Source organism: Capra hircus, chromosome 23 (genome assembly GCF_001704415.2).
Source record: "Capra hircus breed San Clemente chromosome 23, ASM170441v1, whole genome shotgun sequence".
NCBI lineage: Eukaryota > Metazoa > Chordata > Mammalia > Artiodactyla > Bovidae > Capra > Capra hircus.
In genome coordinates, this window is record NC_030830.1 from 16295008 (window position 1) to 16320788 (window position 25781).

At 53.3% G+C, this 25781-nt stretch overlaps 1 protein-coding gene across 4 annotated transcripts in view; it reads left to right on the plus strand.

The window, feature by feature from the left end:
- The window catches only part of FARS2 (phenylalanyl-tRNA synthetase 2, mitochondrial), a 305587-nt gene that overhangs the window by 85043 nt on the left and 194763 nt on the right, over window positions 1-25781 (plus strand). For all 4 annotated transcript variants that reach the window (XM_018039067.1, XM_018039069.1, XM_018039068.1 and 1 more), the window contains one exon: window positions 1596-1727. In XM_018039067.1, coding sequence (XP_017894556.1) covers window positions 1596-1727 — 132 coding nt within the window. The remainder of the gene's footprint in view (window positions 1-1595; window positions 1728-25781) is intronic.

Below are 25781 nucleotides of genomic sequence, written 5' to 3' on the forward strand. Positions count from 1 at the left end.
ACGGGAGCAGGGGTGACGATCGTGCCGTGTTGGCCTCCTGTCCTCAGCTTAAAGGCCGAATTGAAGGAGGCCGTGAACCATCTCGTGTAGCGCTGTAGCAAATAAGCAATGGACGTCAATGACCTCAGTGTGCACTTTAGGAACGTTTCTTTTTCTTCATATTTTAATGAAAACCCCAGAGACAGTTTAGGTCGTGGTCTGATTTGCAGTGACATGCCGGTCGAAAATCACCCACTGAGTGTTTAAGTTTTTTACACACTTAATAACTTGTCACCAAAACACTGCGAGATGAATGTTGTTCTTATTTTGACCAAGACCGAGGCAGGGAGAACTGAAGGAACTTGCCTGAGGCCCCTCGGCTTGGGGTGGTGGCGCTGGATTCGGTCACGCGTCTGTGGTCGCTCTCTCTGCGCACGGGGGACCCACCCACGCCTCTGGGGCCAGACACGGAGGGTGGGGGGTGGGCCTCCGTGTCACTGCATGAGAGAAGCGTGGTGTAGGATGACGTGGTGTTTCTGTGTAGGGAAGGAGGGAAACGAGAGGTGCACGCGTGTGTTTGCTCACGTCTGTTAATGAAAAGGAAACCCTGGAAGTTTACTCAGTGGGATTCAAGGGGCAGAGGAGCCAGGAACCAGTATGCCAGTGAGACTTGTACACAGTGCCTTATTTTTATTTCAGTTTGATTGATGCAACTGACATAGAGCATTGTGTTAGTGTATGACGGAATGACTGGATATAGGTGTGTATTGCGAAAGGGTCGCCACGGTAAGTTTACTTAACTCTAGTCACTCGCAAACTTAGAATGTTTTTTCACTCATGGCCTGTTTATACAGGGAAATGTATTCTTTTTACAGTGTTTCGATTTCGAACCCTGTGAATACATTACTTACTCAAAAATTTTTTTAAGAAAGCTATTAGAGCAGAGCAATATTGAGAAATGTGGAAAAAGGCCTGTCTGCCGCTTGGTACAGATGCAGCTTAGAGGGCCGTGGGTCTGATTTGGATGTCATTTGCTTTTATAGAAACTAGCAGAATGACCTGCTTTCCCGTGCGTGCATTAAGTTGCTTCAGTCACGTCTGACTGTTTGCAAACCTGTGGACTATAGTCTGCCAGGCTCCTCTGTCCATGGGATCCTCCAGGCAAGAATACTGGACTGGGTTGCCATTTCCTCCTCCAGAGGATCTTCCCGACCCAGGGATCAAACTCACATCTCATGCGTGTCTTGTGTCTCCTGCATTGGCAGGCGAGTTCTTTACCACTAGCCCACCTGGGAAGCCCCCTTTCCTGTGATCTTGACCTAATTCTCTCCTCTGCCAGGTGGCCACAGGGTTGACGGGTGATTGATTGGGTTTCAGAGGGTCCTGGAACTACACAAAGTGTTTCTCATATTGGAAAAGATGTGCTCAGTTTTTCACAAGTTTTAAGATTTATTGCCTCCCCCTAAAGTGTTGCAAATTAATTTATTTGCTATTTATTTTACTCAGAAAATAGTCTTTCGGTGTTATCAGCTAATCTGTCATTAGCAGATTTGATCACGGGAAAGGCAGGACTGCCTGTAACACTCCGTGTCTGTTTTTCTCCGGCGTCTTTGCAGGACTGGACATCAGATGGGTGGACTGCTACTTCCCCTTCACTCATCCCTCCTTCGAGATGGAGATCAACTTCCACGGGGAATGGCTGGAGGTCCTGGGCTGCGGAGTGATGGAGCAGCAGCTGGTAAACTCAGGTACGGGAGGACCCCGCGTGTGGGCCCAGGCTCTCCTGGGGGCCCTCTTCCCAGGGAGACCCACGCGTGAGCCGTCTGCGTCCACATCTGCACCCTCCTGCTGGGCTCGCCGCCCGGCCTCCGAGCCTGCATCGCCCTCCGGACTTTTTTGCGCTGCCCCCTGGGAGAGCACCATCTCTCTCGCCTAGTTTTGCAGAGGCTTCCTGCTCTTGGAGCTCTTCCTTGTCAGCGCCGGGTGTGGGTTTGCGCTTACAATGTGCCGTTTGTTGATCAGCTGCTTTGGGATCGCCCACAAGCCTTTGAGGCGTGTCCCACGAGAGCTGTCTGTCTTCCAGGCTATTTAGGAACAAAGCCAGCCTGTCGTCCCTTTCTTGGTTCCCACTGCGTTTGGAGCTGTGCCCCCGGTTCAGCAGGTGTTGCCTAAGTGCCGAGAACACAGTGTAAGACACGTAGGCCTGTCACGCTTGCTGGTTTGTCCTCGACCCTCACTGTTGGCTGGACCACCCGATGCGGGGGAAGTGGGATTTGGGGGCTCTGATGAAATTCTCCCTGGACTCTTTCCAGCTCTTCTCTGGAGGACCACTATTACATGAAAGTGGTTATTTCTAGGAACCCTCCAGGGAACCAATGGTTAGGACGCCTTGCTCTCACTGCCAAGAGCCTCGGGTCAGGGAACTAGGATCCTACAAAGCCACGGGGTCCAACGCACCCCCCGCCACCAAAAAAATTATTTCTAAACTTAATTTCAGAGCTGTGAATTTTTTTTTTAAGTTGCTGTCAGAATTTAAGTTTAAAGATGTTTTATCACATTGGGAATCCTCCAGGGGAAGTTGTCTAGGATTGGGCACCGGGGTAGGAGGGTCCCTGCATGGGCAGGAGGTAGAGGAAGGGGGCTGATGCTGACGGCCTCCACCGCCCCCCGAGCCCCCTCCCCACGTAGAAGGGCATGCCCTCTGTGACCAGGGAGTGAGGCGGCTCTGGCTCGGGCTGGTCACGGGCCTCCTGCCGCAGCAGACCGGAGGGGAGTGGGCCCCCTTGGGGACTCAGAGCTGAGGATGGACCCTGGGTTAAGGTCCAGGGTGAGAGAAAGAGAGTGGAGGGAGACAGGAGACGGGGAGTTGGCGCTGCCTGGCCTGGGCCGTGGGGCCCACCCTGGGCCCAGACCCAGCCAGCTGCGGGGTTCCTCTCCACCTGGCCAGGCAAGGCTCACTGAGAGCCCAGCTCCGGGCCACACGCTCCTCGGATGGTTTTCCAACGTTTGAAGGTCTTTCCTGGAGACGAGGGAGCAGAGAGGTGGCCGAGGAGGGCCTGTGAGTGAACGTGGGAGGCGAGGCCGTGTCTGAAGCGGCAGGAGTGACGGCCGTGCCTTCCTCAGCGCGTTATCTAACCCCGCCAGTCTCCGTTCTTTCAAACGAGCACAGAGACACCTCCCTCCAAGCTTCTTTCTGACGGTTCGTGGCGGCGAGCTGAGCACAGGCTCTAGCAAGTAGCCAGTAAGAGCGCATCTCTGATATTATTAAACATTTTTTTTTTCCCAAATGGTAAGAGCCGCTTATTAACAGAGAGCCCCCTTAGTTAGAAATGTTTAAAGAGAGGCTGTCCAGCATGTCATAGAGACAGGTTCTGGTCAGGCAGAACTAGAGTTCCTCTGTCATCTTAGTATCCGTGATGCTCGACGGAGTGAATGGCTTTAGAGGCAGAAAGATTGAAAGCAGTAAGAAACTCGAGAGCAAAGATACGCATCTTAATAGGAAACACAAAGCGCCGGGAGCAGATATGTGAGCTGTAATCTCTTCTTGAGCAGGAACTAACTTCAAAAAAATAAAGGTGCCTTTGTTTGTTTCGCTTTGTTTTTTAGACTAAAGACTTCCGGGATCCTAGGCTTCCTCCCAGGGGCACCTGGTGTCAGGGGCCAGCACTCAGAACGCAAGTCAGGGAGGGTCAGTTACAAATCGGCTGTCACCTCCTGAATCTGTTGTCACTTCCTCATGCGTTGCCAGTATCCTTGACAGGTTTTTATGAGGTTTATTCGCACAGTAATTGGCTGAATATCATCTCTGAAACAGGTTTCCAAGTCATTATTGTACATTAATGGCACTGCTGTTCTACAATTAGATCAGCCCTATCAGGTAATTCTTGGAGGAAATGACAAAGTAGAAAAAGAAAAGAAGAAAAAAAGAGGACACCTGAGATGCAGATGTGTCTGAGAGTCACAGGGTGGTGGGGGGTGTTTTCGGGTGTTGGGAAACGTACACAAAGTTTAAATACCTCGCAAGAGAGAGAGACTGAAGATAAGGAAGAAGAGATGCTTTTATGAAAGAAATTCTGTGTGGGCTTTTCTGTTTGAACTTGAAGTTATTATGACAGAGTTCTGCTCCGTGTTGTCAGACGGGCATGTGTTTTGACGTCTGTAGTCATAATCCTTAAACTGTGCGCCAGGCGGTCACTAACCACAGACAGCGTGTGGAAGTGCCGCCAGCTTTGTTTTCTGAGTTCCCGTGGCGCGGCGCGGGGCTGGCTGGCTCTGGTCACACTGCCTCCGCTCACTTGGCCATTCTTACTGACTTTTCTCTGGCATTTCCCAAACTCCCCCCCCCCCAACCCCCCAGCTTTTAAAAATAGAAGTTCCAAGCAATGCTAAAATCAGTCATTACAGTCTCCATCCTTACGGTTCTTACGGCTGTTCTTCAGTCACTAAATCTCGTCTGACTCTTTGCAATCCCATGGCCTGCAGCACGCCAGGCTTCCCTGTCCTTCATTATCTCCCGGAGCTTGCTCAAACTCATGTCCATCGAGTCGGTGATGCCATCTAACCATCTGATCCTCTGTTGTCCCCGTCTCCTCCCGCCTTCAATCTTTACCAGCATCAGGGTCTTTTCCAGTGAGTCAGTTCTTCACATCAGGTGGCCAAAGTATTGGAGCTTCAGCTTCAGCATCAGTCCTTCCAATGAATATTCAGGGCTGATTTCCTTTAGGATGGACTGGTTGGATCTCCTTGCAGTCCAAGGGACTCTCAAGACTCTTCTCCAACACCACAGTTCAAAAGCATTGATTCTTCAGTGCTCAGCTTTCTTTATAGTCCAACTCTCACATCCGTACGTGACTACTGGAAAAACCATAGCCTTTACTATACAGACCTTTGTTGACAAAGTGATGCCTCTGCTTTTTAATATGCTGTCTCGGTTGGTCATAGCTTTCCTTGAGGTGCTGCCTAATGCTGAAATGCGTGGTGACCGGAGAGGTTGTTGGGCGACACCTGCAGGTGCCAGCAGCTCACGAGATGCCCTGGAGGCTTGCTTCCACGTGGCCTTGCCAGCAAAGCTCTGGGCGGATGCTGTTACTCCCTCTTCCGGAGCCTCCGAAAGGTGATCAGGATTGAATGGCTGGCAGCACCCCTTGCCCAGATCTTGCTGACAATAGTCCGTTCCTATATCTGCTGCCTCAGTAGTAAATTACACGATTCTGAAGTGGCTACAAGTCCTTTCAAACAAATGATTCTGCTGAACATCGAATGAAGGGCTGGAACCAACCAAAGCAACAGCAAACAAAGCCCTGTTGTCCTGCGGTTTTTTGTTTCCCTTGCAGAGGGGCCCTGCCCCCATGTGGGTTATCTCTGTGACCAAGCGCATTTAATGAAATGCATAAGATTAGATTGCTAATTTGAACAGGCAGTGGAAACGCTTTATAACACATTTAAGTTGACTGTGGCGTGTATGTGTGTGTGTTTGCGCACAGAACAGGATTAGGCTCTTCCGGATAGCTCAGAGAATTTTATCTCTTCTCCCTTGAGTTACAGCGCCTTCACCATTGCTTTCCAGCCGCTGAGATCTGGTAATTGTGATGTGGGCGGTGACTGCTGTCCTGATGACTTGATTGTTTTTCCCTTGAGGAGATGTTTTGAAGACAGCAGTGAGTCATGTGTCCAAATACTACACACTTACCTCCCTTTGGGCTGGCTCAGGCCGCCTCTTTCCAGGTACCGTACAGATCAGGAGCACGGAAACATCACTGGGTGACTGTGGGCTGTCATCATGCCTGGAAGGCATTTACCGTTTATTGAGAGACTTAGAAGACTGTGCACAGGCCAGGGAGGAGAAAAGTCTAACGTAACCACTTTCTTTACCTCGTCATTAAAATTTAAAACTTGACTCTTTGGGGAAAAAGCCTTATAAATATGCACATGAACGTTTTCTAGTTTTAAATAATCATTCTTTTGTTTATTTGTTTGTCAAATATTTCTTGAATTACTTCTAAGGCTGTGGAAAAGCGAAAAAGCATTTTCCTGGCTGTTGAAAACAGCACTGCACAGCCAGACACAAACATAAATGGTTAGAGTGCCACGTGGCGCGTGTCTGTAACAGAGGTGCCTCGGGCAGAGTTGGGGAAGGTGGTGCCAAGCCCTCGTCCTGGTTGCACGCAGGGTAGAAGGTAAGCTCTGATTCCAGCATAAGTAAGCTTCCTGTTCGCAAGGGGTCATGTCCTGATCTTTGCCTGGATGCGCAGGTGACACGCCTGATGCTTCTCTCCCTGTCCAGGTGTGACCCTGTTTTCAGCCTGTCCCTCCCTCTGGTACCGTCGCTAAGCTCCTGCACAGGGTTGTATCACAACCACCAGTCTAAGTTGGTGAGCTCCCAGGTGGCACAGACCAAGACCATGTGTCCCTGTTCAGACGTGAGCAGACATGCCACTCCTGTAATTGGCACCTTGTCTGCGTGAGGCTCTGTGACGGACAAGCCGGAAGACATGGAAAATGGTGAGAGGTGACCTCTCCCGGTAAAGCTCGGCCTGAGGTCAGGAAGCTGGGACTGTGTCATCAGAGCATGAACTCACGTGTCATTGGTTGGGGGGGGTTGGGGTGTGTGAGGAGGGAGCCCTGTCCATTGGGTAGGCCAGTGGGGGTATAGCAGGCAGCACCTCTCACTGAGGGGTCTCCGCCCCGCTGTCCAGAGTCAGCTGACCATAGACGTTTGCCTGTGTCTCTGGACTCTCAGTTCCGTTCCGTTGGCCTGTGTTCCCCTCCTCATGTCCTTACTGTTATTGTTTATTTATTTTTGCCTATACTGGGTCTTCGTTGCTGTGGGCAGGCTTTCTCTAGTTGCGGAGAGCAGGGCTACTCTCTCGGTACCGCGTGCGAGCTTCTCTCGTTGCCGAGCAGAGGCTGCAGAGCGCGCGCTCGGTAGTTGCGGCTCACAGACTTAGTTGCCCTGCAGCGTGTGGGATCTTCCTGGACTGGGGATCAAACCCGTGTCTCCTGCATTGGCAGGCAGATTCTCAGCCGCTGGACCACCAGCGAAGTCCGATGTCCACACTGTTCTGACCCCGTTAGCTTTGTAGCGATTTTTGGAATCGGGACGTGTGAGTCCGACTTTCTTCTTCCTCTGTTCGTTCTTGACTCTTTGCCATGACGTGCTCAAGTCTCCCTAATTAAACAGTAATTTTCTCCTTAAAGTTACCCTTTACGGAAAGGCTTCATTCCGATACCCTATCGCCCCTCTCTCGTCTCTGCCTGTCTTCCAGTCCTTCACTGTATCAGCCAGTCCAGGGTCCATCACTTTTTTTCATTTTTTTTTTTTGTCTTTTTCACTGTATCAGCCAGTCCAGGGTCCATCACTCAGCTGAAGAGTTGGGACACCATGCAGGTCGACGCCCCCGTGTGTCCCCTCCCTGTTGGCACTTCCCCGGCCCCATGAGCATTCCCTGTTCTGAATTTCGTGTTGTTACCTTGACTTCCTGTGCATTTCGTAAACAAGTGAACTTTCCCCGGCTCTTGTGCTTCACCAAGTGCAATCACGCTACCCGTCCTTTCCTGCAGTTCTTCACGAGGACTGTGGACCTCCACGCGGTGCTGTGAGGCTCCGCTCTGTGGAGTTTCAGTTCCTTCCTTTTTCGCTGCTCAAGTTCTAGTGGGTGAATGTGCCAGAGGTCATTCATCCGCTCTTTAACGGACATTTGACTGTTTGCAGCTCTTTGGTGGTTGTTTCAGATGCTGCTTGTGCACGTTTTTTGTGTGTCTTGCATGTATAGGACTGAGAGTTTCTTAGAGTTATGTTTCCTTTAGCTGTGGAATTGCTGGGTCAGCACTTCTGCACAGCTCGGGTGCGCGCCAAGTTGCTTCAGCAGCGCCCTACTCTCTGCAGCCCCCTGGACTGCAGGCCACCAGGCTCCTCTATCCATGGGCTTCTCCAGACAAGAATCCTGGAGTGGGTTGCTGTGTCCTTCTCCAGGGGACCTTCCGGCCCCGGAGTTGAACCTGCATCTCCCTGCAGCCCCGACATCGCGGGCGCTGTCTTTCCCGCTGAGCCACCAGGAGGCCCTCAGCATCTCAGCTTTGCTGGCCTCACCAGGCTGCTTCCCGAGGAGCCGGGCCCGTTTCCACAGAAGCTCCTTTTGCTCCACACCCTCTCCAGCATGCAGCTTCGTTCAGTTTATTTGGCCAGTCTGGTGAGTCCAGAACAGTCTCTCACTGTGGTCTTATTTACATGCAACTGCCGCTGAGGTGGATCACATTTTAACATATTTATTTGACACATACAGTTTTTCTTCTGCTCATTTTGGGTGGGGCTCATTTTTTTGTTTTTAATTGATTGGTAGGAATTCATTTATTTTGAAAGCTAATTATTTGTCACTTTTATACATTACAATTATATTCTCTAGGTTGTGGCTCTTTTCTTTCTTTAAGTTGCTCTTTCAGAAATGGAATATCTGTAGTTTTTCCTTGAGTTGCTTTAGGTTTCTTTCTATAACGTCATTCTCCCAAAGAGTCGCTTCGTCAGGGAATGTGAGTGGGTGTAAGTTGACAAGTTCTGTAAAGATAACCCTTTTGCTTGTCATGCTTGATGCTAGTGGTTTAAGTCTCTGATATTATTGCTGTATCATTCATAGTTTTCATGTAGGGCTTCTGAATACTGAATGACATTCAAGCATCTTCCTTCTCTCTCCTAATGTTGTCAGGCTTGGTCCCGCCCTCTGTGACAGTTCTGGTGTTTGGAAGGCGGATTCTGGGATGCCCTTGTTTGACTAGGAGACATAGCTTGGAGCTTGCTTGAGCACTCCAGTTATACCATTTGCACAGAACTTGATTTGTTTCCTTGTATATTTTGCAGCTCTTCCTTATCCTGCTTAGAATCCATGCCATCCCTTGCAATATTTCTGCTATTGTAACAAAAGCAAATATTTTGGTAACTTGATTCAAGCTGTAGTTTGTATGTATGTTTTTGATGTTTTTGCAGCTGTAGTATATGTTACATACCATCTGTGGCATCATTTCTGTCCACAGGAGACTTCTGGAAAGCAGAGATTCCGCCCTGTGTCTTATTTTCATCATCTAAGGTCTTGGATATTTAGCAGATATAAAGCAGTTCTCCTGCCTCCATCAATGCGGACTTAATTTTCTATTTTCAACCATTCTGAGGCCCTGCCATGTGCTGTGCTGGAAATCGTGGGCCAGTCCTGAGGGTCCCAGTTTCGTCACCTATAAAATGAGGGTCTTAGATGATATAACCTACAGATTTCCCTTTAGCTCCTGGATCCCATTATTTGGTCTCCTAAACAAGCCGATTGGTTTCCCTAGTGGCTCAGTTGGTAAAGAATCTGCCTGCAATGCAGGAGACCCAGATTCTATCCCTGGACAGGAAGATCCCCTGGAGAAGGAAATGGCAACCCTCTGTAGTACTTTTGCCTGGAGAATCTCATGGAGAGAGGAGCCGGGCAGGCTACGGTCGATGGGATTGCAAAGAGTCAGACACGCCTGTTGGAGTAACTTTAATAACTTTGACCTTGAAACAAGCCAGAGTGTGTAGTATTAATACAACCCACAGGGCAGTGGGTTTTGTTTTAAAAACACCACGTGGAAAACCGCAGTGAAGGACTGACGATTGCAAAGCGTGGTGCTGGAGAAGACTCTTGAGAGTCCCTTGGACAGCAAGGAGGTCAAACCAGCCAATTTAAAGGAAATCAACACTGAATATTCACTAGAAGGACTGATGCTCAACTTGAAGCTTCAATATTTTGGCTACCTAATGCCAAGAGCCGACTCATTGGAAAAGACCTCGATGCTGGGAAAGATTGAAGGCAAAAGGAGAAGGAGGCAACAGAGGATGAGATGGTTAGATGGCATCACCCACTCAATGAACATGAGTTTGAGCAAACTCCGGGAGAGAGTGAAGGACAGGGAAGCCTGGTGCACTGCAGTCCGTGGGATCAGACAGGACTCAGCGACTAAACAGCAATAACTGAAGATTGCGTAGCACTGGCTTTCGGTATCTCTGGTTGGTTAATCAGGTCTCTTCCCCAGACCCTTTAAAGAAACTCTCTAAGACTGTCAAAAAAATTCTAAAAAGGATGCTCATCTAATTGAATTTTATTTAAACTATTTACGAGCCCCTTGCTTCCTAGAGTCTCTGAGGCTTTGCAGGCAGGCAGTGATGCGCTGCTACTCGACGGCGCAGTTTTATTTTCTCCCCTGCAAAGAGGCAATTTGGAAGTTTAGGAATTATTTATGGCACCGTGGGGATAAACACAGTCTGCTAAGTTATTTTTTTTAAGATTCGTTTCTGCGTTTTAGGCTGGAAGCAGTGTCTTCGTGCAGCAGCCATATTGTCATGCCCGTGGATAAGAGGAAGTGACATCGTTAGACAAAAGTTTAGGCCAGATTCTCAAATTGTGTTTTTAATGGACGTAATTCAGGAGTTGACCGAGTGTAGCATCTCTCAGACCATGTGACTTAGAATGCTCATATTATTAGGGGTTTCATAGGAAAAAGGAGGGAAAGGACATGGCAACCCACACCAGTCCTCTAACCTGGGAAACTCCATGGACAGAGGAGCCTGGCCGGCTACAGTCCACGGATTTGCAAAGAGCTGGACACGACTGAGCGGCTGAACAACAAAACACAGGAAAAAGAAGACTGGCTACTCAGCAAAGTGTGGGACAGAGTGAGTTGGAAAAGCCGTGTGTCTGTCTAGTGGACGGTGTCTCTGAGCTGGGCGAGTAAGCAGAGCCCATGCCTGCGGGACTCAGAGTCCTGCGGGAAAAGGTCCCTTCCGTAGGCTGCGTCCCCAGGACACCTGGAGGGAGGTTTGTCCGTCGGCTGCTGGGTTGCCCGTGTACTGGGAGGCCTGCAGCGGTGTGGTTTGGGGCAGTGATGACAAAGCACGGTGAGATAACTCTTCATTTTCACCTTGAGGAGTGCCTTCAGTGCGAAGGGAAGCAGCCAGTATCAACATTCATAATTTAGCACATTCATTTGGTATTTTAGGCTGTTTGTCTACAGAGTCCTAGAAATGGACGGTTTGTGGGTTTTGAAGGCATTAGGAGGGGAAAGCTCTCAAAACCCATTATTGGATGCTTCCAGGTATTAGATAAGCCTGTCCCTCCTCCGTCTGCTCCTTCAGTACAGAAGGAGTATCGGCCTGGCAGGTGCCACGCAAGGGGCCGCGGACACAGAGGGGTTTCTGCCTCCAAGGGGCACCCAGTCCGGTGGCAGGGACGGCAGGTCGCGAGCTGTGTCCCTGGGGCTGTGGTGACAGTCGGAGGAGGGGGAGGCTCCTCGAGAGACAGGCAAGGCTTACCCAGGGCCGTGACGCGGGCCCTGAGCCGGGAGCAGGCTCCGTGATGGCACAGGGAGGAGGGGGGTCTTTCCGGGGAAAGAGCCGGGGCTGGGCCGGACACACAGGTGGGCGGCCTCACTGCAGGTTCTTAGAGACAGATCAGTGCGGAGCGCTGGGAGAAGCCAGGCCGGGCACCAGGTGGAGGCTGAGGTCTGCCCTGGCAGGGCGTGGAGGGCAAGACAAGGACCTGCCCTCTCGCCTTGGTGGGAGCACGCGGTTGAGATTGAAGCACTGCTCAGAGTGAGTCCAAGAAATGCAGCTTCAGCGGCAGGAGGCCAGGCGCACAGTCTAGACGGGGTGTGGCAGCGCCGTGGGGGAGGGCGGGCCCCAGGGTCCCCTCCCGGTCCGTGCGCCCACGGCCCGACCTCGGTGCGCTGAAGACGGCACCCTGTCGGGGGCAGCGGGTCTCGCATGCAGCTCTCCCGGGCTTCGTCGACACGCAGAACTCGGGTGTGCGCACCCGCGTGCGCCCTCCAGAGGACCGCAGCGGGTTCCAGTGCCCTCTCTCGCCTCCCCCCCCACCCCCACCCCGCTTTGGTACCTTCAGTTACCTTAGTAACCAGCATAGCGCCTTCCTTCATCTTGGAGGTTTGAAGAGGAGGCAGACCTTCTCGGAGGTTAAAGAGCTGACCTCTCACTCCTGTTTTAGAGAGCGCTCTTCTGGATGCTGTGGGCCGCCAGCCCTAGGGAACCTGGGTTCCCTCCGAGAGGACGTGCACGTGCCAGGGGCTCCGGATGGTGGCTCAGGCTCCCCTTGGCGGGCCTCCCCGGGTCCTCCCTGCGCGCAGGCCTGTCTGCTTCCCGAGGAGGAGCAGCATGACCACGTGCAGGAGGGGGTCTGCGGGGTCCTGGGGTACAGTAGAGACCTGTGCCTCCAAGGCCAGACCCGAAGGGGTCCTTGGGCTCGTCCTTCCTCCAGGTCTGTGGCCCTGTCAGTGGTTCGTGCCATCGGGGCCCGTCCTCCTTGGCCGCGGCTGGTGATTTCCGTGCCGGCCATGGAGGGGCCTGGGCGCTGGAGCGTCTCGTTGGTTGCACGTCCCTCCTGCGTCCTGTCTTGGTGGTGCCGGAAGAGTGACGTGGGGAGGACCCGGGGTGGGGGGCACAGAAAAGACTCCCTCCTCCTGGGGCTTCCTGGCTGCAGCCAACTCTTCCCTCACCCACTACGGGGAGGGTATACGTGTCCCTGCAGAAAATACCGGGAGCTTCAGACCAGAAAGAGGGACCTTCACTGACAAATCCATTTATCCCTTACCGGCCCTGAATCCCCGTGCCTGACTTAGAAGATGAGAATAACAGCGGGCACCTCACTGATCTGGGACGGAACAGATGAGCCCGTGGGTATAACGTGCTCAGCCCAGTGTCTTGGGCTCAGTAGCTCAGTCATGTCCGACTCTGTGACCCATGGACTATGGTCCCCCAGGCTCCTCTGTCCATGGGATGCTCCAGGCAAGGCGCTGGAGTAGGTAGTCATTCCCTCCTGCAGGGCATCTTCCTGACCCAAGGACTGAGCCCTGTCTCCTGCGTCTCTCGCACTGACAGGCAGATTCTTTACCCACCGAGCCACCTGGGAAGCCCCAGCCACGCGTCTGGTGTTCGGTAAATGATCAAAAAGCGTTAGATCCTTGCTCCTCTTACCTTACGCCTTCCGTCTTTTGGAGAGAAGTTGAAAACGATTCCAGGCGTCATTCACTCCATGCGTCTCCTGAAGTTGCCCGTCGGCGTCTGCAGCCGCTTGTGTAAGGGCGGTTTCTTTCTGGGGTGGGTGCAGAGGAAGACACGAGATGCTCCCAGGCCTCCGTGATGTGGAAAGGTTAGGGACCACCCGTGTCATCGAGTCCCCTGCCCTTGCACAGGAGGGCTCAGGCTCGTGTGATGAGGCGGTTTGAGGGGTGTGCGGTAGAGAAGCAGACGCAGGTCTGTGTGAGGGCCCTGACCCATTCATGACTAATAATGCTGTCACCTTGAGGACCTGATTCAGACAAGCAAAATTTGTTAGGTAAAGGCGCTTGTCCCCAGGAGGGCAAAGCGTTCGTCACTAGTTTTTTGAGGAAAGGGTGAGGGAGGCAGGGAGCATCTGTTGGGAAGCTAGATGCTTGGCGTGTGCAGATGGATGAGACAGAGCCCCAGGCTTCGAAGAGCCAGTGGGCTAGCGAGGGGTCCAGTCCCAAGCAGACCCCGAACCAGTGGGTCATCAGGGCGGGGGCGGGGGGTTGGCAGCGAGGGCTGTTGGGGGTCCCGTACCCCGCAGAGCTGCTGTCTGACCTTGATGCTGAAGGCTGCCCAGGACTCTGCCAGGACAGAGACAGGTCAGGCCTTCTCGCAGAGGCAGGGCTTCTGAACGGGGGGATCTCTGAGGACTGCCCTGCAGTGTGACTGGGGGGAAGGTGCAGGTGGTGGGTCCAGAGGGCCCAAGGGTGATGGCCTTGGCTTACAGGTTAGGGAGGGTGGGCTTCAGGCTGGGGTCACTGCGCCCGGGGGACGTCCTTGGGGGCTGAGGGGAAGACGAATGGGAGACGACCGTCCATTTATGATGTGAGTTTATTTCTGGGTCGCTTTCTTGCTTCTTTGTAACTGTGTGCATTCTCCCTTCCGCTGACTTCTCTTTTTTTTTTTTCCCTTTTTCTATTTGGATCCTTCTAGTTTCTTTTTGGTTTTTTTTTTTTTTTTTTTTTGGCCACGCCTTGAGGCTTGTGGGATCTTAGTTCCCTGACCAGGAATTGAACCCGGGCCCCGGGCAGTGGAAGCACCGAGTCTCCACACTGGACCAGCAGGGGATCCCCAGGTCCTTCCAGTGTTTACTGCAGATGCAAGCGTGCGTTCTTTTTCTTTCCTTCTTAATAAAGGCCGCGCACTGCACCAGATTTTTCGACATCTCTTTTTCCCATGTCAGTAAGCTTCTGGAGGCCTCTGCATGTTGGAGAGTCTGTCTCCACCATGCGTGTGAGCCACTCGGCGTGTGACCGGTGCTAAGCTGACAGGCACTCTGTGTGCTTTCTGAGCGTGCCATCCGCGGCGGTGTTTCAGTGAATCGCTGTGGGCGCGTCACGATCCGTGCGCCAGTCTCCCTGCGGGATTCGCCTCTAGAAGCGGGCCTGGGGCTCCCTGGTGGTCCAGTGGTTTCCAGGGTAGACGTGGACTCGCTCGAGCAGTCACTCCACGGGTCTTCTCGGGCTGCCTCTTCCACTGTTTCTGCGCTTTTCTGAGAAGCTCCCAGGGCTTCTCCTTGAAGGTGGTCGAGACACTCCCCTCACTTTGTCCGCCTCAGCTCCCCTTCAGGAAGGCCTCGGGACGAGTTTTGCTCCCTGACAGTCACGTCGTATTTTTGATGCGATTGGAGGTGCCGTCAGAACTTTCTGGGTCACTGCTGTTCCTAGATCTGCATTCAGAGTTTACTTTCATTCTGAGCTTTTTGTCTATTTCCTAGAAAAGTTACTTTCGGATTAATTTACATATAAAAGTCCTATATTTTCATCTCATGTTTATCCTGCCACTTCAGGTATAGTGAAATAAATGAAAACGTCTTCAGATGTTGACTTCTAAGGCTTTATTACCAGAGGCAGCTTCATTATGTTTGTGGAAATCCGGTGTGCTTTGAAGGAATTAATCTAGCCTTACTCGCAATCTGTATGTGTTTACATAGAATGAACAAACATTACATTGCGTTTCATGAAAATTCAATTATTCCCGTCTCCGCGACACACGCTCTGCTTCGTATTTAATTCTCAAGGAAGTCAGTGTAATGATTCTTGAGCTGTCATAAGAACTGGGGCTCTCGAGCTCCCCGTTTTCTTGTATATTCCATGGAGAAATGCCCAGTGGGCCCTCGTCATCCTGCGGCCCTGACCCTGTGTTTGGGGTGTGGACCACATCTGTCTCCAGGGCATCAGGCTCCTATGAGCTTCGCCTTCCTGCTCGGTTGTTCTTAGAATTGAGAGAAGCCAAGCGAAGGCTAACGCGGTCATGATTAATGCAGTGGAATCCACTGTATATGGAGTCTGTTCGGAGTCTGCGTGATGGTCCTTCGGTTTGCCAGTTTCTCCCTGAGACCCTAACCTCCCTGAGGGTAGGAACCTTTGTGAGCGGCTGCAGTGTCGCGGGTACTGAGCAGATGCTCCGCGGGTTTTCAGCGGGCGCAGGTGTCTGTGATGGAATCAGGACGGTTCAGCTCAGGTCGAGGGCCCAGTCCCTGAGGCGCAGGCACGGGGGGTGGTGCAGGATTGGAAACGGAATGATCAGGAGGGTGGACAGGGCCGCGGGGCGGGAGGACAGGGACGCTGGGGGTTCCCAAACCGGTCACGCGGAGAACTTGGTGGCCCCTCAGGTCCTTCCTGACCGGCCTTGGCTGCCCCTCCGGCCCCCGCTCGCCCCACTCCCCCCTGCAGACGCCCCTGCAGGGAGCCAGAGGTGCCGCGGCACTCTGTCCAGGGCTCCTGGCGTTCGCGTGGCCCCCAGCGGAGCTTGGGTCCCGCTGTGCCTCCAGACACTTCCTGAGCTGCTGTTTCTTTTCCTCTCGGTCGCCCTGCTTCACACACGCCTCACCTCAGTAGGTGCTCAGTAGACATTTGGGCTCCCCAGGGGGCTCAGACGGTAAAGACTCCACCTGCAATGCTGAAAACCCAGGTTCGATCCCTGGGTCGGGAAGATTCCCTGGAAGAGGAAATGGCAACCCACTCCAGTGTTCTTGCCTGGAGAATCCCATGGACAGGGGAGCCTGCAGGGCTACAGTCCAGGAGGGGGATCACAAGGAATCAGACACGACTGAGTGACTCACACTTCAGTAGATGTCGAGCGCGTGGATGGAGGGACGCGTTTTGGTGCAGATTCCCCACGTCTGGAAGATGGATTGGATGGAGCGGGGATGGGAGGCAGTGAGTTGGCTGGGAGTGTCTTCCAGTCACCTCGGAGAGAAATGTGAGAGTATGAGTTACGTCCGCGGCAGCAGAAATCCAGGGAGGAAATGGATTCTGGAGGCTGGAGGGAGGAGAGCTGACGCCCCGAGACGCACAAAGGAGACGGCGTCACGCAGAGCGGAGGAGCCGGGGGAAGCAGAAGAGGAGGGCAGGCGCCAGACGTGCCCCGCATCACGCCGCCCCCAGCTGCTCTTCTCGGTGGTGGGGAGGCCCTTCTGTGTAGGTTCGGTTGAAAATCACCTTATCCAGGGGTCAGCTGCCTTGGTGTGAGGAACCATAATCAAAGAAAGGCTCTACAGCAGAGTGAATCGCGGGATGCTGGAGCAGCCTGCCCCTAATTATCTCATCATTCAGATTTATTCATAACAGTTCTACAAAGGCTGGGAGATAACAGTGACTTTTACAGAAAGAGATGCATCTGGTTAAAAATCCAAGGGAGAAAAGGGCAAAAGAAAACGAGAACAGGAAGATGGGGACGCCGGGCTGGGGCTGGGGCCGGGAAACACACGCTCGTCTCCATTGCTGTAAGAAGATGTGAATCTGGCTCTCGCTGCCAAATGGGGAAAGGCAAGTGGGAAACACAGTTAGTTAACACCGTCTGTAGTATAATATCTGCAAGACAAAAGCTGGCCCCCCCTTCTTTTAAGGAAAGCACAATATTCTGGGTACAGAGAGCTGTGAGAAGATACCCCCACACCTGTGAAGCGTGACGGCTTTAACACAGCTGAATTTCATGGGTTTTTTTTACATCCTTTGGTCTTTTTTCCTACTGGTGTGATACTGTTTGCTCTGCTTAACATATAATGAAGTTAATTGTGAAAGGTCTCTCTAACCCAAATCCACAGATTACTCCCAAATCCCCTTTTCTGTCTTTTACCAATTGGTCACTTGACAAGTCCACACTGGCAGTGCCCTGCTGTGCAGGGCAGGTCCCCTGGTACCCTGGCGGGAATTCCCTGAGCAGCTCACTGTCCCAGTGGGCAGCCTAGGTATAAATACCTGGAAAGTGTGTTCCAGGCCGTAGGCTGAGACCTTCGAGGATGTCTTGTCAGTTCAGCTGACGGAGAGGCTGGTGTGGGCTGGGTGCGCCCCAGGGAGTCTAGGAAGAGGAGTGATTAGCTTGTGATAGCCTCGATGTTTTTATTATTTAGTTTGTGCTCTAAATTGGGAATTGAGTCATCAGTTGATTCTTTCAACACATTTTGATTTTCGGTACAGTCTCTGGAAACATCATGTTCCCCAGTTTGTTTTTGGCATAGAAGAGTGCCTATTAGCTCAGTCAGCGCCGTTTGGGGTTACCAAGGACGCCCTCCATTCCGCAGGTGCCTGGAGACGCGCTTGTGCCATCTCTCCTAAATGCTCTGCCAGCCATCTTAAGCCCTAGTTCACACCCTTTATTCAAGTGGTTGATACTGTTCTGAAACCACAAACCCTTGTCTTTCGAGAGGTGATCTTTTAACAGCCAGGTCTTCGTCATTATAATCTCTTCATAATCTTTGAATTTTCGATGCTTGGAGGGTGAAGTCCTGCTGGGCTCTGGTCCCGGCCGCCCCTCTGCCCCCGCCAAGCCCGTCCCCGTGGCCCCTGGCATTCCTGCCTCCCCAGCCTCTCAGTTCTTCCACGAGCCCGCACTTCTGCTGGGACCAGCCTGGCCTAGCAGAGGACCCCATGGGACGGATCTGAAGCACCTGTGTCCTTACTGGTCCTCGGGAGCATCCGAGTCACCATGGCAATGGACCAATGGTGATTGTTCCCTGACTCAGCTCTTCCCGAAGACTAGGCACTGCGAGGACACAGCCCAGCATCCCCAGCCTCTCGCAGTGCCTGGTGTGGAGCTGGATCACAGATACTTTCGAGTGGTGGTGTCACCGAGAGGCTCCCTGCTCCAGTCTTCACCGAAGACTCTCTTGGTTATTGCTTATTGGTTATTTGTTTCTTACTCTGAAGATGGTTCCCAAGCAGCGTTTTGATTTTAAATCTCTGCAGAAGATTCCAAAAAGCCACTCCAAAGGTGACACAAGTCTCTATTTGTTGCCTTTCAAAACATATACACATTGGGTGCCAAGGGAAGCTTTCTGAAGCTTGGGTACGTGCTGGTCTCCGGGGAGCCAGTGGGGAGGGCCCGGCGGTGAGGGTGGTAGTCGAGGAACGTCTGATGTGGTTTATGGAGCAGTTTCAAAGCAAAGTGACGGAGGCAGTCGCAGAAATTCTGGGCGGCGGAGCCGTAGAAGCACAGAACGCTGCCCTCCTTTCACTGGCCTGAAATCAGAATGTCTCCGCCATCCAGCTCCCCGCCGGTGTTTACTACCTTAATGCTCTATGTCACGGAGGTTCGGTCTGTAAACTGCTGCTTTCTAATCTCACTGCTCTCAATTATAAGGCGTTGAAAAGCGGAAAATCAGGGGTGACGCGTGGGACATTGTCAAGACCTTCACCCTCAGTGTCTGGAGACCTGGGGTGGCTGTGGTCTCAGTGCTGACCGAGGAGCTGCCTGGCTCCAGGGGTCCTGGGGCCCCTCCGTGTCCTTATCTGTCAGAGGAAGAGCCTGAGAGGACATTGAGGATTGTTCACAGTCTCAGCTTTATTCATTCTATCGTGCCCCTACTGTGAGCTACTCTCCCAGGCCCTCAGGGCACTGCAGAGCACAGCCCAGCCAGCCCTCCGCCAGGCCACACCCGAGTTCCCAGCATTTGAAGGTGGAGTCGGCTCCAGCTTCTCTGTGCGATGGGAGAGCTATGGCTGGGGGCAGGGCCTGGGGAGTCGGGAGGGCCCCCGGGCAGCAGGGCTGGAGAGCCGGCCCCGTCGTGCAGTGACCAGTGGACACCCCATCCCCAGGGCAAGGGGCCACCTCTCACAGCCGGAAGCGAGGCCCAGCGGCAAGGACTGGGCGGCCCCCGTCCTGCTCCCTGCCCCGTCTGTCCCCACGTCCTGGCCAGCGTTCTGACTCACAGCACGGGAGGCGGGGGAGGCTAAGCGGCCCCCTTGCCGTGGCCCGAGTCTTCCTGCCGCTGGTTTAAGCTCTGGTCGTGGCACAGAAGTGCTCTGGGATCCCCCACCCCCTGCCCTACAGGCCGCGAGCACCTGCTTTGCCAGCCGGGCCTCGAGCCACTGTCCTCGCCCTTCCCTCCCTGCCCATGGTCACGGGGGCGGGTGCGAGCCTCCTTCCCCTGGCCGCTCACAGCTCCGGGCCCCCCCCTGCCGGCCGGCGTCCCCCGCCAGACGTGGCCGCGCCGTCACAGTCAGCTCGACGGCTCTCTCTGACGCTCGGGCCCCGGAGCTGCCGCCTCCCGCCCCAGCCCCCGTCCGCCTGCACTGTCCACACCGTCCCGGGCAGGGCTGGCCTCCGTGTGCGGTTCCCCTGCGGCTCACTGGACTCACTGAACGTCCCCGACCCACAGGACTGGTTGTGTTGTGACTGGTTCTCCTCCCGTATTTCCCAGAGTTTACCTTCTGGCATCATGTGAGGATTTTTGTGTTTAACCTTCTAGATCTGAGCTCCTTGACAGCAGGGCCCGTGTGTGTTTTATTTATTTATTTTTTAATCCCTTGAAACACCCGGTTCCTGGACGTGATGAAAATTTAATGACCTGAAATAAATAGAATCGAATTATTGGAGAGTTGGATTTGAGAGGTGGAAATAAGCCTATGGTTTAAGGAAGGAAAACGAGTCAAAGAAAAATTTAAAAAGCTCGTGTGTGGACGTCTCAGCGAAGACCGGACACTGGGGGCTGTCGCCGAGAGAGGTGGAAGAACGTCGTGGGTTTCAGGGCTTCCGGGCCTCTCCCTCTATGTACAAGCATTTCCAGCCTCCTGTGCTCATCTGCTCTGCACACTGAGCTCGGCCTGCTGAGAAGCTCCCCGATGCTGATGGCGCTTGCTCGGGTGCCAGCGAAGCGCCAGGTCACGATGGAGAGAGACTCGGGTCCTCCGCTGTGGCCTCCGCATGGCTGCCGTGAGTCCCCTGCCCGTGGCCGTCGGTGAGGGCCGCTCAGCTCCAGGCTGGGCTCATGCATCTGCACCCACCCCGGGCCCCTGGGGCCCTTCCCTCGGCCCTGGTTCGGCCCAACTCAGCCTCCTGCTCCTTGGGCCTGTGTGGGTGTCATCCTTCCTGAGCATGGCGAATGAGGGCTGCCCAAGCTGGCGAGGGCTTTGCCCTGCTGTGTCTACAACACCTGCGGCTGTGCAGGGAGGCAGGGAGCCCAGGCGGACAAAGCTGGCCTTCCTGCCTGGGTTCCTGGAGCCCTACCCTCTGGGCAGGGAGCACTGTCTCTCAGATGCCCGGGGCCCTGGAGCCCTACCCTCTGGGCAGGGAGCACTGTCTCTCTGATGCCCGGGGCCCTGGAGCCCTACCCTCTGGGCAGGGAGCACTCTCTCTCTGATGCCCGGGGCCCCTGAACCCTACCCTCTGGGCAGGGAGCATTGTCTCTCTGACTGTGGCTAGCCTTCCTGCCCGGGGCCCTGGAGCCCTACCCTCTGCGTAGGGAGCACTTTCTGACTGTGGCCAGACCACTGCCCTCCGTAGTCTGAAATGCACAGAAACTCACAAATGCAGAGAGCTGGATGCGATCTGAATTTCTCCCCTCTCCCACTAACTGCTAATAATTGTGAGTTACCAGTAGCATACCGTGGGGATCTTCTTTTCCATGTGGGGATCACTCCCATCAGCCTGGGACAGTTCTGTGACCCACCGGGTCCACTGAAGCTGCTGCTCCAGTGGACATTTTCACTGTGTCTTCTGCCTAGTCAGAATGTCTGTGGTTTCTTATTCCTGAGAAGGGCAAGGAGTAAAGGATTATTTATTTCCCTTGGTATTTTTCATTTTAAGAGTCAACACGGGCAGATTTATAGTGTTCGCAAGCATGCTGGTAGCAGTTTGATTGCGGGAAGAATGAAATTTCGCTCAGGCAAGGGCAAATTTATCTGTTGTGGGGAGAAGCGCCATGCCTGTATAAATGGCCCAGTTCTGCCCCGAAGATAAATTTTAACAGAGGCTCTGGTTGTGGCTTTTATTCTTTTGTTCCCTCAGCTGCATTAGATTAAAAATTAAAGGATCAAATATATTAATTTGCCTGAATGAAATCGTTGAGCTGGATGCGTTGCTTTGTAAAACTTCTGCGTTGACTGCTCCACACGTGAAGGCTCACAGAACCGCTGGAACCGGGTGCCTGAGAGCAGCCTGCAGGGACGCCTGCCTCCTCTGCAGGCCGTTGTCCGAGCCATTCCTCAGACCTGCTCTGCTTCCAAGAAGAAGAAATCAGTTCTCTGTATTTCTGGAAACCATGGCTCTTGGATACTTGAGAAGCAAATTTGAATTTAGGCAAGCTAATTAACCTTTAGCTCAGAACGTTGGTCTTTTCACAGCTGTTTTTAGATAGAGACAGTTGCTAGTGGTCGCCTCCAACTTATTTCACATTCTTTCTCTCTGGAAACCGATCTGTGAGTTTTAATTTGACCCCCCGATATTCTGAAACGTCGCTTTTGTGTCTGATCTTTTCCTGTCGCTGTAACTACAGTTTTATTTGAACTTGTCCTTCTTTTGTGCTTTTGGTTTGCGGTGACCCGGCTGGCTCTCTGGGCAGGAGGGTGAGGGGGAGCGCCCAGTGAGTGCCGCCTGTGCTGGTGGGCCCGGAGCTGCTGTCTGTCCCCAGGGCACGAGTCACGTGCATCTGTGCCCGCTGGGCCTCAGCCGTGGAGAGGTGGGAGAGTCCAGACCACTTCTTTTTCTTCCTTTTGAAGATTTTTCTTTTTGTTAAATGTTGTTCACTGCGTAGTTTAGCGGTCACATCGCTGAGCCAGGATGAGGGCAAACGCCCAGCATCTCCACCCGCTGCCCCTCGGACTGCGTCCCCGCCTCCTCCCTTGGAGGCAGCCAGGCTCCTGACATCTGCTCCATCTCCAAGTGACACACCCACGTTGCTACTTCTTGGTTTCTTGCCACTTTAGTCTCTCCTTTAACCGTATGATATGAAATAAGAGGATTTAGCCACCTCTGCCCCACCCTGCTGGTGGCTCAGAAGGTGAAGAATCCTCCTGCCATGCAGTCAACCAGGTTCGATCCCTGGGTCAGGAACATCCCCTGGGGGAGAGCATGGGTATTCTTGCCTGGAGAATCCCACGGACAGAGGAGCCTGAGTGACTAACACTTTCGCTTTTCGACGATCAGAACAAGTGCTCTCCCAGTCTCCCACAGGTCCCCGTAGTTGGAGTGTGGCCGGGGCTAGGTCAGTGCTCCGCACTGGGAGGTCCCGACAAGCTAAATGCTGTCCACTGGTGCAGTAGCAAACTAGGATCCTCTTCTCTGTCCCACACAGAGTCGGGCACGACGGAGCGACTTCACTTCCTTTCACTTTCGTCGCTAAGTCATGTCTGACTCTTTGTGACCCCAAGGACTGTAGCCTACTAGGCTCCTCTGTCCACGTGATTTCCCAGGCAAGAATACTGGATTGGGTTGCCATTTCCTTCTCCAGGGGATCTTCTCTCCCCAGGGATCGAACCTGGGTCTCCTGCATTGCTGGCAGCTTCTTTACTGTCTGAGCCACCAGAGAGAGCGAGGCCAGCGGTAAAAACATACAGTCGCCCAGCGTCAGAGCTGGAAGGGACCGGAAGGGGCCTCTTATCCAGTCTTGGCAGAGAGGCAGGGGTATTCTCAGCCCAGGATTTCTGGGCGATGTCAAACACATCAGGGTAAACTCTTTGAAGAGCTGTAATGTCATGGAAACCCTCGGGTCAGCGGCATCAAGGCTGATGCTTTTCTAAGTGGTATTTCTCATCCTGCAGTGCATTGCAAAATAGAAATCTTAAATTGTGAGACACTGCACATCTGTAGTACGGAGTTTAACTCAGTATTTCAGAGCATGCCAATTAGATCTTTTTTTCCCCTGGCTGGTAACAGGAAAAAAAATTAGGCATATAATGAAAGGAGAATTTGTGTGATGGTAAAGTAAGGTTGTATCTTATGATAGCTGAGTTCCCTTCCATAGTCTCCTCAAACGTTTCATAGTTTAAGAGAGAACTATTTAAGGATAATCTATAACATTATAGAAAGGATCCTCATTTTCTAAAATACAGTTTGACCAGGAATCTTTAAATCAGTTTCAAAGGGGGCCACTTCACTCGTGAAACATAATCACGCAATCATAGCACCAGAGTTTCATCTTTCAGCATTTTCCAGTTGCAGATTCCCGGTGTGATCCGTAGACCAGTTCATTTCCACGCAGTTAGCGAATTCTTCACACTTTTGTGTGAGTGGACTGCCCGGGACGCTGCAGGGGTTCCTGGCCTTAGACAGATGGACTGGGGAAGAGTAGTGAGAAAAGGGGGGAAGGGCCCTTCGGGGGAGGGCGGTGGGGAGGGCGTCCTGTGTGCAGGCCGAGGCTCTCCCGGGAGGGGGTGGGAGTTCAGGGTTTCTGTCTCTGGAATTTGTGTCTGCGGATACAGATGTAGGTGTACGTTCATCGTGTATCTCATAACCCCCTCTCCAGCTAGTGTGACAGGGAAAATGTGAAAAATATGTCTTCCTGACTATCTCAGTTTGCTGAAGTCTAGTCATTCTGAGGCTTCTTCTCAAGTGGCGCAGTGCTGAAGATCCCGCCTGCCGATGCACGAGACGCGAGAGATGCCGGTGAGAGCCCTGCGTCGGGAAGATCCCTCCGTCGGGAAGCTCCCAGGAGGAGGAAGTGGCAACCCCCTCCAGTATTCTTGCCGGGAGAATCCCATGGACAGAGGAGCCTGGCAGGCTGCAGTCCACGGGGTTGAAAAGACCCGGACACGATTGAGCACAGCACAGCCGCTTTGAGTCTGATGGGATTTGGGTCCTTGAAAAGGGCCAGAGATGGACGTAAGCCCTTGACCCAGTGTCTTAGTGGAACCTGCCGTCCGCCATTGCCACCTGTAGTCTGACCGCTCCTGGGAGTGCCAGGTGGCAGCCCTGCAGTCAGGGTCTGCATCCTCACCCTTCTGGACCCCCCCCCGTTTTCACCCCACCCCCCCGGGTCCCCCTGTCCTCACCTCCTGGATCCCCCCTGTCCTCCCCCCTCATGGGCCCCCCCGTCCTCACCCCCCTGGGCCCACCCCTGGGCCTCTGCCCCCCTCCTCCCCTCCTGGGCCCCCCCACCCTCGGCCCCCCGTCCTCCCCCACCCTGGGCCCCCCATCCTCCCCCACCCTGGGCCCCCCATCCTCCCCCACCACGGCCCCCCCGTCCTCACCCCCCAGGCTCCTCACCCCCCCGGGTCCCCCCCTCCCGTCCTCACCCCCCTGGGCCCCCCATCCTCCCCCGCCATGGCCCCTCCATCCTCCCCCACCACGGCCCCCCATCCTCCCCCACCCTGGCCCCCCCATCCTCCCCCACCACGGCCCCCCATCCTCCCCCATCCTGGCCCCCCTCCCGTCCTCCCCAACCTGGGCCCTCCATCCTACCCGCCCTGGGCCCCCGTTTCTGACAGAGCAAGAGTGCAGTGAATTTTAGGCTTGAATATATTTTTATTTAGTGTATTGTTATTATTACTATCATTACCAGCATCTTTCAAGAATAGTTAATTTCTAATAAAGAAGCAGAATTTCTTTATTAAAAGAAAGCTGCTGTCTGACATCAGCCCCGCACTGAATTTGTATTTGCAGGTGTTCAAATGTTATTAAAAGGGTCATTATTTACAGAATGGAGGAAAAATAATCATGTCAAATGGTTTTCTTTTTCATCTGCATAACTTTTTGTTCATGGTGAGAGTTAATAAGAGCATCTAGGCTCAAAAATGGAATTGTTCGTGGAGTGTTACGACATGTGGGTCTGGCTTTGTTCAAACTAAATGAAGAAATGGAGGAGAGCATTAACCTATGCTGCGGCTAAGTCGCTTCAGTTGTGTCCAACTCTGTGGGACCCCATAGACGGCAGCCCGCCAGGCTCCCCCGTCCCTGGGATTCTCCAGGCAAGAGCGCTGGAGTGGGTGCCATGGCCTCCTCCGGGGGGGGGGGTCCTCCCAGAGCAGGAACTGAGCCCACGTCTCCTGCTTTGGCAGGCAGATCCTTGACTTCTGAGCCACCCAGGAAGCTGTTCAAACTAAACCCAGAAACAGTCTGGAGCTAATGTGAATGTGAATGTTAATAAAATATAAAAAATAACGAGGTTCTCTGTCCTCCTGACTTTTCTTAAAACATATCAGTCAGTGAGATCCTGTCGTTTTCCGTTTTCCCTCCTTGTCCTTTGGTGTGCATTGCTGACGCAGAGCCGGGCGCCCTGGACTCTCACAGACCTTCCTCACCCTGCTCTGAGCAGCCGCCTTGGCGGGAGATGCTCCGCTGGTAGCAGTCAGCCTGCTATCTGTTTTCTCTTCCTCCTCCCTCGCACCTTCCTTCCTGCTCCTACCACTAAATGCCTTCCTCGCCTGTGTAAGGATGCCTGGGAACAGTGAGTGTGCCCGGCGGGCGGCGGGTTGCAGACGCCCAGAGGCCAACCCAGAAGCAGCAGCAGAGGGCGCCGGCCTCTCGTTTCCTGCAGCAGAGCCGCACAAACCGCTCTCATCTGAGGAGCTAAAAACGAATG